This window comes from Rhipicephalus microplus, chromosome 9, assembly GCF_043290135.1.
Source record: "Rhipicephalus microplus isolate Deutch F79 chromosome 9, USDA_Rmic, whole genome shotgun sequence".
NCBI lineage: Eukaryota > Metazoa > Arthropoda > Arachnida > Ixodida > Ixodidae > Rhipicephalus > Rhipicephalus microplus.
This window is the reverse complement of record NC_134708.1, coordinates 82423600-82436409: the sequence shown is the minus strand read 5'-3', so window position 1 is coordinate 82436409 and position 12810 is coordinate 82423600. Positions and strand designations below refer to the sequence as shown.

Sequence of the window (12810 nt, the reverse complement as noted above, 5' to 3'; positions counted from 1 at the left end):
CAATAATCTACACAAAAGCGCCACGTTCCATTGTCCCTTTTGTTAGAACTTTAATGATTCCTTTAGTGAACTCCTTTTGCATGCTCTTGCCAGCTTCAGAAAGTTTCTCGACTTCAACTCTCGAAAATCTCTGCATCTGGCATCACGCACGAAAATTTCGTCACGCTGCATTCAACACTGCTACACCACCTATTCGAAAGCTACAGACTTGCATCCTGCAGCACAGTTCGCCTTTCAGCATAAAGAACAGTGCCACTTTTGAACGCTGCTGTTAGCTAGCAATGAAAGCCCTTTGTGCCTCAAGCACGTGTCACAATGAAGCGCAGGAATCAACCATGATCGTAGTATGTGGCTATTAAAAGAAAGTGTCAATAAGCCAATAATAACAGTTTCTAACAAGGTTCTTTAGAATAGATAAAGATATAAGAACAAGTTGCGTCGATGGCAGCAATGTTAACTGGCAAGGGTGTTTTCTGTTTCTTTTCACTTTCACAAGACACATACAAAAAGAACACACAACAAGGATGATACATTGGGACACAGCGTGTTATAACATGTGCGAAGAGGTTTATTAGTAGTAAACGACAACGGCAAGACAGCGTGATGAACCGTCCAGCAGAGACCGGCACAGCAGCGAGCCGAAGCACGAGGCGAGAGAGCCGGACGTTGGCGATGCTGCTCGCTGCAGGCACATCTTCTTCTTCACAATTGCCCTCGCTGAAAAAGGAGCCATCCTGGCGACTTAAAAAGTTTCAGCAGAGGCTCATGGTACGGTTTCAGTCAAGAAACATGGACGATGTCACGTGCACGCCGGCGCATGTCGTCCGATCGGGAAACTGGTTCAATTAGGAAATTAACCGGAGAGGTTTTCTTCAAAACGGTGTAAGGCCCCTCGTACCGGGGGACAAGTTTCGAGGAGAGTCCAGGAGTTTGGTATGGAATGGCAAGCCACACGAGAGACCCTGAGGCATAGCTAGGATCCGGAAGAGAGGTGCTACGGTTTTCTTTCTGGCGTTGTTGCTCTTCCGAGGTGAACGCACGGGCGAGCTGGTGGCACTCTTCGGCTTGTTGAGCAGCATCGGGGATAGGTGGACACTCGGAAGCATCGGGACGGTAGGGAAGTAGGGTATGAATTGTATGGGAAGGCTCACGTCCGTAAAGAAGAAAGAAAGGTGAGAATCCCGTGGTGGTTTGTATTGCGGTGTTATATGCGAACGTGACGTATGGGAGAACACGGTCCCAGTTGCTATGATCAGATGCCATGTACATTGAGGGCATATCACCTAGCGTGCGGTTGAACCGTTCCGTTAGCCCGTTAGTCTGCAGGTGGTATGCTGTAGTTTTCCGATTAATGACGTGGCATTCCGAAAGCAGAGTTTCGACGACCTCGGAGAGGAAAGCGCGGCCTCTGTCACTAAGGAGCTCTCGAGGTGCACAATGTCGAAGGATAAAGCATTGTAAAATTAAAGAGGCGACATCGTGAGCTGTAGCGCTCGGCAAAGCGGCTGTTTTGGCGTAGCGTGTCAGGTGGTCAACCGCCACTATAATCCACCGATTACCATCTGGTGTCAATGGAAGGGGACCGTAGAGGTCAACGCCGACGCGATCAAATGGCTTGGCAGGGCATGGAAGTGGCTGCAATGCGCCAGTCGCACGTGGCTGTGTTGATTTGCGTCGCTGGCAGTCAGGACAGCACTGCACGAATTTACATACAAAATTGTACATGCCGCACCAGTAATAGCGATGGCGAAGGCGTTCATATGTTTTGAGCACTCCGGCGTGGCTGCATTGTGGATCGTCGTGAAGAGAGGCGCATACTTGCGATCGTAAAGTGCGTGGAATGACCAGCAGCCACCAGCGGCCATCGGGAGCGTAGTTGCGTCGATGAAGTAGTTGATCGTAGATGGCAAAATGGAAAGCTTGACGTCGGAGGGATCGAGATACTGGAAGGTTGGGCGTGCCACATAAATATTCAATAAAGGGGCGATCCACGGGTCACGACGTTGTTCGGTGGCAATCGAGTCGAGATTTAGCGATGACAAGGTCTGGAGGCAAGTGTTTCCGCACGTCTGATCTGGTGGTAAAGGTGAGCGGGACAGGGCATCAGTGTCAGAGTGTTTGCGTCCGTAGCGGTATACGACGCGAATGTTGTACTCCTGGATGTGGAGTGCCCATCGCGCAAGGCGGCCAGAAGGGTCTTTCAACGTGGAGAGCCAGCAAAATGCGTGGTGATCAGTTACTAGATCGAACGGGCGGCCGTATAAGTACGGCCGGAACTTTCCAAGCGCCCACACCAGAGCCAAACACTCCTTTTCTATCACGCTGTAATTAGTTTCGGCTTTCGTCAGAGTGCGGCTAGCGTAGGCTACAACGTATTCTGAATAGCCGGGCTTTTGTTGAACGAGGAGCGCGCCTAGCTCGACGCCGCTGGCGTCGGTGTGCACTCCAGTAGGAGTCGTCGGGTCGAAGTGGCGAAGAATAGGTGGGGAAATGAGCAGACGGCGCAGAGTAGTGAAGGCAACGTCACATGCGGCGGACCAGGAGCAGAGGTTCACGTCACCGCGAAGAAGCTGGGTTAACGGTGACATGATAAATGCAAAATTGCGAACAAAGCGCCGGAAATAGGAGCATAGGCCTACAAAACTGTGAAGTTCTTTCATGGTCGTCGGCTTGGGAAATTATGCGACTGCTCGAAGTTTTGCTGGGTCAGGTAATACGCCGTGCTTGGACACGATGTGGCCTAGGATGACGAGCTCGCGTGCAGCAACGCGGCATTTTTTCAGGTTAAGCTGCAGACCAGCGTTGGTCAGACAAGTCAAAACGTGCCTGAGGCGAAGGAGGTGCGTAGGAAAGTCATGGGAGAAAACCATGACATCGTCGAGGTAACAGAGGCACATATTCCATTTGAGGCCACGTAGCGTATTATCCATAAGACGTTCAAACGTGGCAGGTGCGTTACGAAACCCAAAAGGGCATGACGTTAAATTCATATAGTCCGTCTGGTGTAATAAATGCCGTTTTTTGGCGATTGGCTTCAGCCATTGGGACTTTCCAGTAGCCAGACCGCAAATCTAGCGACGAGAAAAATTCCGCTCCGTGAAGGGTGTCAATGGCGTCGTCAATGCACGGCAAAGGATAGACGTCCTTGCGGGTTATCTTATTCAAACGACGATAGTCCACGCAAAATCGGATTCGTCTTTCTTACGCACCAGGACGACGGGAGACGCCCAGGTACTGTGAGATGGTCGAATGACGTCTCTACGAAGCATATCTTCGACTTGATCGTTGATGGCGCGGCGCTCTTCAGCGGAGACACGGTATGGTCTTTGACGCAGTGGCTGGTGTAGGCCGGTGTCAACATGATGTTTGACTTGTGATGTGCGGTTCAGTTGAGGTTGCGACACATCGAAAGAACTCCTGAACTCATGCAGAAGATCCAGCAGGTCGGCATGTTCGGTGGGAGTGAGAGTGTCGGCGATGGCGCTGGAAAACGTATCATTGGACGACTCCCCGAGTGCCGACAGTGCTTTTGGGTGGTCGCAGTAGTCATCCGGGACATCAACCAAAGACGAAGAGTCGAGACCTGCACGCGGCCGAGACATTCCCCCGCAAGCAAAGTGACAGGTGTGGAAAGCGGATTGCTTACGAACATGTTGCTTCTTCCGGCGGCAAGGTCAATTGTTGCAAAACGCAGTTGCAAAGCTCGACGACATTTGAAGATATCGGAAGGCATAAAAAGGACTGTAGTGTCTGTGTAGGCGTTACATGAAACGGGAACAAGTGCGAAATTTCCAGGCGGAATATCAGTATCTTCATGAACGAGCAACTTTGGCGCCTGATGAAGAGCGTCCAGTAATGGGACATCACACAAGGGTGAAAACTCAACTTCGGCGCGTGCGAAGTCTATGACGGCATTATGGCGGGACAGGAAGTCCCACACGAGGATGACGTCATGCGAACAGACAGGGAGAACAATAAACTCCACGATGTAAAGAATGCCTTCGATGGAGACTCTTGCAGTGCGGGCTGCGAGAGGTGTTACTTGCTGTGCGCTTGCGGTGTGAAGCGACAGTCGCGAAAGCGTCGTCGTTACTTTGCGTAATAAACGGCAGAGATTAGCGCCAATAACAGAAACAGCGGCGCCGGTGTCCACAAGGGCAAAAGTACAATAACCTTCGACAGTTACTGCGACCACGTTAGCAGGAGAGGAGTGAGGGCTTAGACAGTTCGAAAATGGCGCAGTTCTTGCCTCTTGAACTGCGGGGCTTAGTTTTCCTGGTCGGAGGGCCCGGGCTAGCGAAGCATGGCGGAGGGCGATCGCCGACGAGGAGAGGGTGCGCATTGCGGCTGGAAGTCAAGGTGGTCAGTAGGGGCATAGCGAGGTGGCGAGACCGGCCCGTATTGGACGAAGGGTTGGCTGCTGGGATGCGACGACCGGGCATAGTTGCCGAACGTATGAGGTCGACGACGGCAGTAGCGAGCAACGTGTCCGGGAGTGAAGCAGGCGTAGCAAATCGGTCGGTTATCGGGCGTCCTCCAAGGATTGGCGACTGGTGCTGCCGCCCAAGGTGCAGTATAAGCAGCCGGGTGTGCGGGCTGTGAGCGCGTGGTGTAGGGTGGATGCGGGAGCCTACGTACAGCGTCTGCGTATGTGAGCGGTGCGGCTACGGGCTGCATCTCTTGCGAAAAGGCGACAGGAGAAGCCACAGGCTGCGCTGCATAGGTTAGGGGCGCGGCCACAGGCTGAAGGGCTGGCGGATAGGTGACAGGAGCGCCTACCGGCTGTGCGACACCCGGGCAGTGACCACGGCTAGATAGAGGTGGCTCGTAGTGCGCAAGAGGAACAGCTTGTGCAACCTCTTCCGATATAGCAGTGCGAAGCGGGGCAGGTAGACGGGTGGTGGTCTCGTGAGTAAAGGGCACTAGGGAAAGTTGGCGGGCGACTTCCTCACGGCTGAAGGCTCGGACTTGCTGAAGCAATAGTGAATTGTCAGGCATGGAGTCGAAACTGGACAGCGACTCACCACCAAGCTGAGGCTGCCGAGTCAGAGTGCATTGCTTCTTCAACTCGTCGTAGTTCTGACACAAGCTGACGACTTCAGAAACTGTGCTTGGATTCCTAGCCAAAAGCATTTGAAAAGCGCCATCGTCGATGCCCTTCAGAATGTGTTTGACCTTGTCCGACTCGGGCATGGTGTCATTCGCGCATCGACAAAGGTCGACGACATCCTCAATATAGCTGGTAAAATTTTCTCCAGTCTGCTGAGAGCGGACGCGCAAGCGCTGTTTTACTCGCTGCTTGCGGACAGCCGGCCGACCGAACACTTCGGCACATGACGTCTTGAAGACGCTCCATGTGGGAATGTTGTGTTTGTGGTTGTTAAACCACAATTCTGCGATGCCAGTGAGATAAAATATGACGTGGCCCAGCTTGTCGGCTTCATCCCACTTGTTATTGGCGCTCACCAGCTCGTAGTGGTCGAGCCAGTCTTCCACGTCGGTCCCATCTGCACCACTGAAGGCTTTCGAGTCCCGTAGCCTAGGATGGCCGGGACAGTTGAACTGGGGCGACGCCGCCGATGGGTTGGCATTGTCAGTCATGACGGGCTGTAGCGTGCGGCTTCGCAGCTCCAGGGTGTAGCGACGGGGATAAACAGCACCCTCCACCAAATGTGAAGAGGTTTATTAGTAGTTGACGACAACGGCAAGACAGCGTGATGAACCGTCCAGCAGAGACCGTCACAGCAGCGAGCCGAAGCACGAGGCAAGAGAGCCGGGCGTTGGCAATGCTGCTCGCTGCAGGCACATCTTCTTCACACATGGAAAAAAAAAAAAACTCTAGAAGCAACACACAAGCCCAAGTTGAGTCTCAACACGAGAACGTCTCACTGGTGCATACTTGAAACATTTGCTAGGCACGTCTGCATAGGGGCGGTGTCACTCTGGAATGCCGGCACTGCATGAGTTCAACGAAGCGCAGGGCAACGCTGAAGTAGATGTGCCAACGGAGAAGGTTGGTGCTGAAGACCGAGGTCGACGAAGCCACGCAGACTTCTCCTCGAACGCGTGGACCAGGGACCGTTGACACTTGAGGCCAGGCAAAGCAAGCCACTCCGAACCTTGGCCTCTGCCAGGCACTTGGGACAAAGCCATAACCGTGACCCTGGCGAACAGTCTTCCTCGCTGGCATCCGAACCAAGCACACCCTTGCGAACGCCGTCTTGCCACACTCCAGGTGCACTCTTCTCCCCCTCCTGTCGCAGCCCCTCGTCGTTATCGTCTTCGCGCAAGTTCTTCCACCATGCTTCTGCCCGACGAATTCGTCTGCTATGTCCATGTCGGCTTTTCCACTACACCACACGACACACACGCGCATCTTTCATCACACAGTTCTTTAAACTGCCATTACAAACATCCTCCAACTGTCGGTGCAGTGTGCACTGTGAGAAAAGATGCACTAATTCAGGTGGTCGCTTGGCTTTCGTGCATTTCTTTTTTCGTTGAAGCTGTTTCATTTTTGTGGTGCATGCCAATTTTCAACATTGTGCATTCATTGCCTTAGTAGAAGGCAAGTGGTGCAGTGTTATACCAGTGAGAATATAACAATGAAGGTTTTATTGACAAGCTGCAACATCAGATCGAGTGTGACTGCTTCGCTTACATAATTAGCACGTATCGTTAGACATGTGTTTCTTTTAGCTTTATGCTTGGCACAATGACCTAATGTCGAGTGGTGAACCTCTCTTGGCTTTATGCCAAGCATAAAGCCAAAAGACGTTCACCACTCGACATCAGATCATTGTCACCAAATCTTGAGTTTGACAAAATTAATTACCATAATTTCTTGCATATAACCTGTGCCAAAAATATGGGAAAATGTGCTTAAAATGTGGGGAGCAGGTTATATGCAGCGGTTACATAAATGTATTTCTCTCTTTGTAGAGTTAAAGGGGGGGGTATATATGCGATAAAATATGGCAATTCACTTTTTCCCCCTACGCAGTGCTCTATTATTCACATAATTACAGCACCTTCTGTGTGAAAGAAAAATCTGGTGCCAACTGTATACGCTCAAACCTCATTATAACAAACTTGCATCTGTCGCTAAAATACTTCGTTATATCGGAAAATTCATGATAAAGAATTATTTGTAACACTGTATCTATGGCAAGTTATTGGTCACTTATTTTGTTATAACCAGTAATCCGTTATGTCCAAATTCGTTATATCGAGGTTTGAGTGTATCTTGCATAAGCAGTCAAACTTCGAAAATTCAGTATAAGTTCAGCTGCATGTCTGTGTGCTCTTGGGTTCAACTGACCTGTTCTTTTATTTTTTTTTTTATACTGCACAGGCTTGTGGCCTCTATGTAGTGACCCCTCAGCTGATGACAAAGGCCAAGAAGCGCATGATTGTCATGCATCCCTTGCCACGGGTCTTTGAGATTAGGTGTGTATATGCTTGCCTTGTTACAGTCGGCGTCCATGTGCATTCGCAGCATTGGCACGACGGCTGGAGAATGGCCGAGTTTTATTGTCTGACGATCTTCACTTTCGTTTTTACAAGTTTCTCGGAATAACACTATAAATACTCATTTTCATAGTGCTTACTCAGGCCGCTAGCTCAATTTGAATTTTGAGGCCTGAAACATTTAGAAACCTATCTTCCATAATGTAGCTGGTCTGAGACAAGAAATGCGTAGCCTTAATATGGATGATTACAATAAAGATAACGAATGTGACAGTGGGCAGACCATTGCAGGCATTGATTTCATATGGCTCGCATCGTGTTGTTATTGGGAGTACCGTATTTTAATGTGTATAATCCTCTTAAAATACTGTTCAGTGCTGTTCAGAAAGTAAACAGCTGAGGTTGGGGCGTGCATTACATTTGAATTTCATTGTGCAGGCTTGCTTTACATAATGGCTTCTAGATTCTTGTTTGTTTTTTTTTTTTTTTTTTTTTTCCTACTGTTCGTAGGGGGCTGGGTGAAGGGCAAGTTGTATGCAGATATGCCTTGTATGCAGCAAAATGTGGTATTGCATGCCACCTCGAGTCAACTAGCAGAACCTTACAGCGTAAAGTTAGTTTAAAAAAAAAAGAGGGAAAAGAACAAAAAGTTAAGGGGCACACAGGGTGTAGTGGACCACAGAATGATAAGGGTAACATTAAGACGTTGAAGGATGGTAGAGTGCATCGAAGAACAAACAGAGCTAACCAATATTCAGTAATCAATATAAATGGACCTGGACTGGCCACGTAAGGCACAGGTCTGGCAACTGGAGGTCAGTTAGAGCAGCAGAATGAATACCGAAGAATGGAAAGGGCAGCAGTTAAATGTAGCATTGGATAAAATGGAGTCTGTTCGCTCGTAGTAGATGAGATGAACGTGTGATCATTAGGAGACGTTTTACCTGTAGCAGTCATAGCGTAGGATGATTGATGTCTACGGAATTTACCTTATCGTCGCACTCGCATAATACTCGCACCCTGCACATTGCCCAACAAAATTGCGATATTTTCTTTTCCCCGCGAGTAATTCTCGCACACCCGAAAATTGCAGCCAGAATGTCGTCTGTTACTTCCAACCACTAATGATGATAGCGCACAACAGCCTGGCACCATCTCTTCAACATTATGTGTACTATTATTGCACGAAGCCCCAATCCAACCCAAGCCAAAGCAGCCAGTGCACACTGCGCCGTGTTAGTGTATGTTGTGTTCATTCTGTGGTTACCCTATAGTTAGGCTGTGGGGTGCTATGGACGCTACACGGCTGCTTTCAAATTGAAAATGATTGATCACACACTAAACAATGGCAACAGGGCCGCCAACAGGCACTTCGCAGTCTATGGATTTTGTATTCACTACTGGCGACAGCAGCACGGGCAGCTGAAAGCTACCAAGATGCACTGGGCCTTTGTGCCTAAGACTGGGATGGCCGGTAAAACTTTATTTGGTCAGAAGGTAACTGTGGACGGTTCCATGTTAGATGGCAGTCAGCCCAAGATTGACGTCATACGCTAACCTTTTGTGGGCTCCCATTGAGTGATGAACGCTCACGCTACGCCCGCAAGCTTTGCGTACGGTATTCTTAAACTCTACTATTTGTTTGCAGCCTTTGTGTCTCAAATCTTGCCTTTTTTTGAACCTGTTGTTTTATTGTTAAGTCTTGATTACTACTTTTCAAAGCTTGTTATTGTTAGTGTGAGAATCTGAATTTACAACCACTTCCTGTTTTTCTTTCTCGCATCGTACATTTTTTCAGAAAATTTTTCTTGCGTTATTCTCGCACCTCGCCCAACTTTTCATCGGTTTTCCACACAAAAAAAGTGCGACGGTAATGCAAGTAAATACGGTAGTTTGTACCTAATCATTCGCGCATCATTTCACCCTCTCTTTGTGCAGTCCTGACTTCGACACAGACCCCCGAGCAGCCTACTTCCGGCAAGCCGAGGCAGGAATGTACGTTCGCATGGCACTGTTGGCCATGGTGCTGGGACGTGTGTGAAGGTGGCCGAATACACGGCGTTTTGCAGCGATCTCAACAAGTCACTGGCTCTTCCCCTTGGCTCCCTCCTTATATTTGTCTTCATCTTTACAGTTTTCTTTGCGACTGCCTCATTGTGATAATGGGTGAACACGGTACTTGTTGTGGACAAGAGAAACTGTGCCTTGTGGATGTTTCAAATCAACTTTCCGTTTGGCACGACACACGCCGACATTCTCATGATTTTTATACATGGGAGCACACCTCTAGTGTGACGCATTGTTGTGATTGCCAGAAAATTTCCCACATACCATTGTCTTCTTTTTATTCTTCGTGAATGAAATGTTTTTTTTTTTTTCTATTGAGCTGCACAAGCATTTGTAACTACAATGTGATTGTTTATATCCTAACACCTTTTGTCACAACATTTACTGAGCAGGTTTGACTAGGGCACCTTTGCGGTCTCTGTACAGATGGTTCTTAATTTACGTTATAACCCTGAGTTACAAAGCGCATCGCATCGGTGCAATTGTGTTTTAAGGTGCCAATCATAAGCTTCGCTGGTGGCGTGTAGACTGTAGAGTATTGTTCTGAGGCACCCGGTTCCCACTGGGTAAGATTGCTGGATGTCTGCAGCTGGTTCTTGCGGGTTGTTTCGCTGTTTCGAGTTTCTCGTCCGGCCTTTTCTCAATCAGCCAGATGGTTTGGTGTACTTTGCTGTTTTCTTGTCACTGCGCCGAGACTGGAGACGAATTTTTTGTGAAAATTTCTTGAAACTCTGCTTGACCAGTGGATGTTACCATAGTCTACTGTAAGATCTTCAGCACTTTCTGATGTATTGAGTTCTTGTGAAGAAGTATTTTCGTATGTTATGACATATTGGAATATGTTCTACATTCTTCTTTACCTTGTTGATGTCTCTTGTTGCCGGATATATACATACTGTTTTTTTCTTTTCCTTGTTATTTGTTTCGTGCCATATCTGACGAGTTTCACGGCATATCATGTGCCAGTGTTTTTTTTTTTTTCATCTTTGTTTAAATCGTGCAAGCATTCCTCATGATGAAGACCCAAAATATTTTTTTACATTTGCAAATATTCATTGATCTGCCAATCCCTGGTGATGCTTGTGTGAGAAACTTCTGCTCTTGTTCAGAATGCAACAATCAAAATAAATAAAGATACTTTTGCAAACTACAATGTGAACCTTGCTGGTTGAGTCCTTTTGCATCAGGTGTGGATGTCTGGCATTTTCGACTCTACCTGCAGCATTTACCACGCTAGTCAAATTCTCCCTGGAAACTTTGCAGCTACATAGCTTTCATATGTTACATTCAAGTTGGTGCGTTCAACAGCATGTCAATGCTTCACATGAAGTCTTAGTCAACGATTTTTCATTTCAGTCTCCTGTCTGCCTCAATGAAGCAGTGGCTAAAGTGCTCAGCTGCTGACCCGAAAGTCGCGAATTTGATTTTGGCCGCGAGATGGCATTACAATGGAGGCAAAATGGTAGAAGCCCATGTACTGTGCGATGTCGGTGCACATTAAAGGGGCCCTGAAGCACTTTTCTGAGTAACCATGGAATTAACTCACTGGAAAAGTGTATTGCCTCGCAAATTCAACGCCGCAAAAATTTTAAAAATCCGTCCTGTACTAGCGGAGTACAGGACGGAGGCAAGCCCTTGACATCCCCTCATGGGAGGCTTAGGCCCGGCCACCTAAACCTGCTGGTTTCTTATAATAAAGTTTATTCCTCCTCAATAGTTGAATTGCTATCTTCTAGCTAATCATTGCGTGACACCTGCCGTGCTGCTTGTGTTTAGTGTGCTTGCAGTAGCTCACCAATGGTAAGCGACTGCACTGTGAGCAACCGGTGTTTAGATTTCTTAATTTACTAGTTGCTTTTTTGCATTTGAGCACTATTGTTAAATGCTAGACAGTGTGCAGAGACTGCTATGTGTATGTTGCTCCTAACGTTGTACATATGTTGCAGAGAAAAGGTTTATTTAGTATTTTAATTTATTACACTAATCACATGCTGCTCTAAGAAAGTAGTTGAGCGTTGTTAGTTTTAGTAAAGTTGTGCAAATTCTGAAATAGCGAGCTGGCCTGGTTGTTTTCCTAGCATGTTTATCTTCACTATTTTTTTATAAGCTCTTTTCAGGGATGTTCCCTCATTTCTATTACTAATCATTTGAGTGAGAAACTTCATTTGTGCAGCTGAGAGAACATATTATTGAGCTGACGCAACGATAGTCTAGCGTTATGTAGAAGAAATGTAGTGCGTGAAATATTCGTAACCACCAAAGCACGGTGGCTGGAATTAGTTTCTGTGAAATTCAATTGTTTGAAGTTTTGTTCCCTGTTGTTGCTTTTTTGGTTACTCACAAAATTTCAAATGAATGAGCTTGCGAGTGAGCAGAAAAGACATCCTATTATCCGTAGCTTGTCCAAAAAGTGTAACAATGTAAGTTGCATGGTGTTAATGTTTGTAACAACTACTAATTAACTTGCTTCGGCGCCGCCGCGGTGGTCTAGTGGCTAAGGTACTCGGCGTCTGACCCGCAGGTCGCGGGTTCAAATCCCGGCTGCGGCGGCTGCATTTCCGATAGAGGCGGAAATGTTGTAGGCCCGTGTACTGAGATTTGGGTGCACGTTAAAGATCCCCAGGTGGTCAAAATTTCCGGAGCCCTCCACTACGGCGTCTCTCATAATCATATGGTGGTTTTGGGACGCTAAACCCCACAAATCAATCATCACTCAATTAACTTGCTTCGCCCCCCCTTAGTGTGTGTGTGTGTGCACGTGTGTGTGTGTGTGTGTGTGTGTGTGTGTGTGTGTGTGTGTGTGTGTGTGTGTGTGTGTGTGTGTGTGTGTGTGTGTGTGTAGCCAAGTTGTGATAGTGCTCTGCGACTAATTGGCTAAACTTCTTTGCGTTGATCACGTGAAAATCGCGCCATGATTTCTTGCGTTTGGCTTTCTGATAGCTGAGAACAAGCTCAGTTATTAAAAAAAATGGTGTGCTTGTACAAATCCAACGAACGCAAAACCTCGCTACCCAATTCTAAATCTTTTTGACAATTATCCGCTGCAGTGTTTTAATGCAAGCTCTTGCTGCGTAGATCGAAGACGCGGAACTGCATCCGTCAAACCGCGCGCTCAAGTGTGCCTGGTAAGTTTCGGTTTTGCTTTCTTATCTCTCGCTTTCGAAGATCATTGGAAATATCTTTTCATTTCCGTCACATCGCACTTGCTTGGCATTTCAAAGTTACAGCTGAACCTCGCCCGCTATTGCCTCGATCGTTTTTAACATATTTGCC

At 47.7% G+C, this 12810-nt stretch overlaps 1 protein-coding gene across 2 annotated transcripts in view; it reads left to right on the top strand.

The window, feature by feature from the left end:
* Window positions 1–10690, top strand: part of r (carbamoyl-phosphate synthetase 2, aspartate transcarbamylase, and dihydroorotase rudimentary) — a 147241-nt gene extending 136551 nt beyond the window's left edge. For both annotated transcript variants that reach the window (XM_075873983.1, XM_075873984.1), the window contains 2 exons: window positions 7355–7449; window positions 9409–10690. In XM_075873983.1, coding sequence (XP_075730098.1) covers window positions 7355–7449; window positions 9409–9511 — 198 coding nt within the window. In that variant the 3' untranslated portion in view covers window positions 9512–10690. The remainder of the gene's footprint in view (window positions 1–7354; window positions 7450–9408) is intronic.
* The last annotated feature ends 2120 nt before the right edge of the window (window positions 10691–12810 follow it).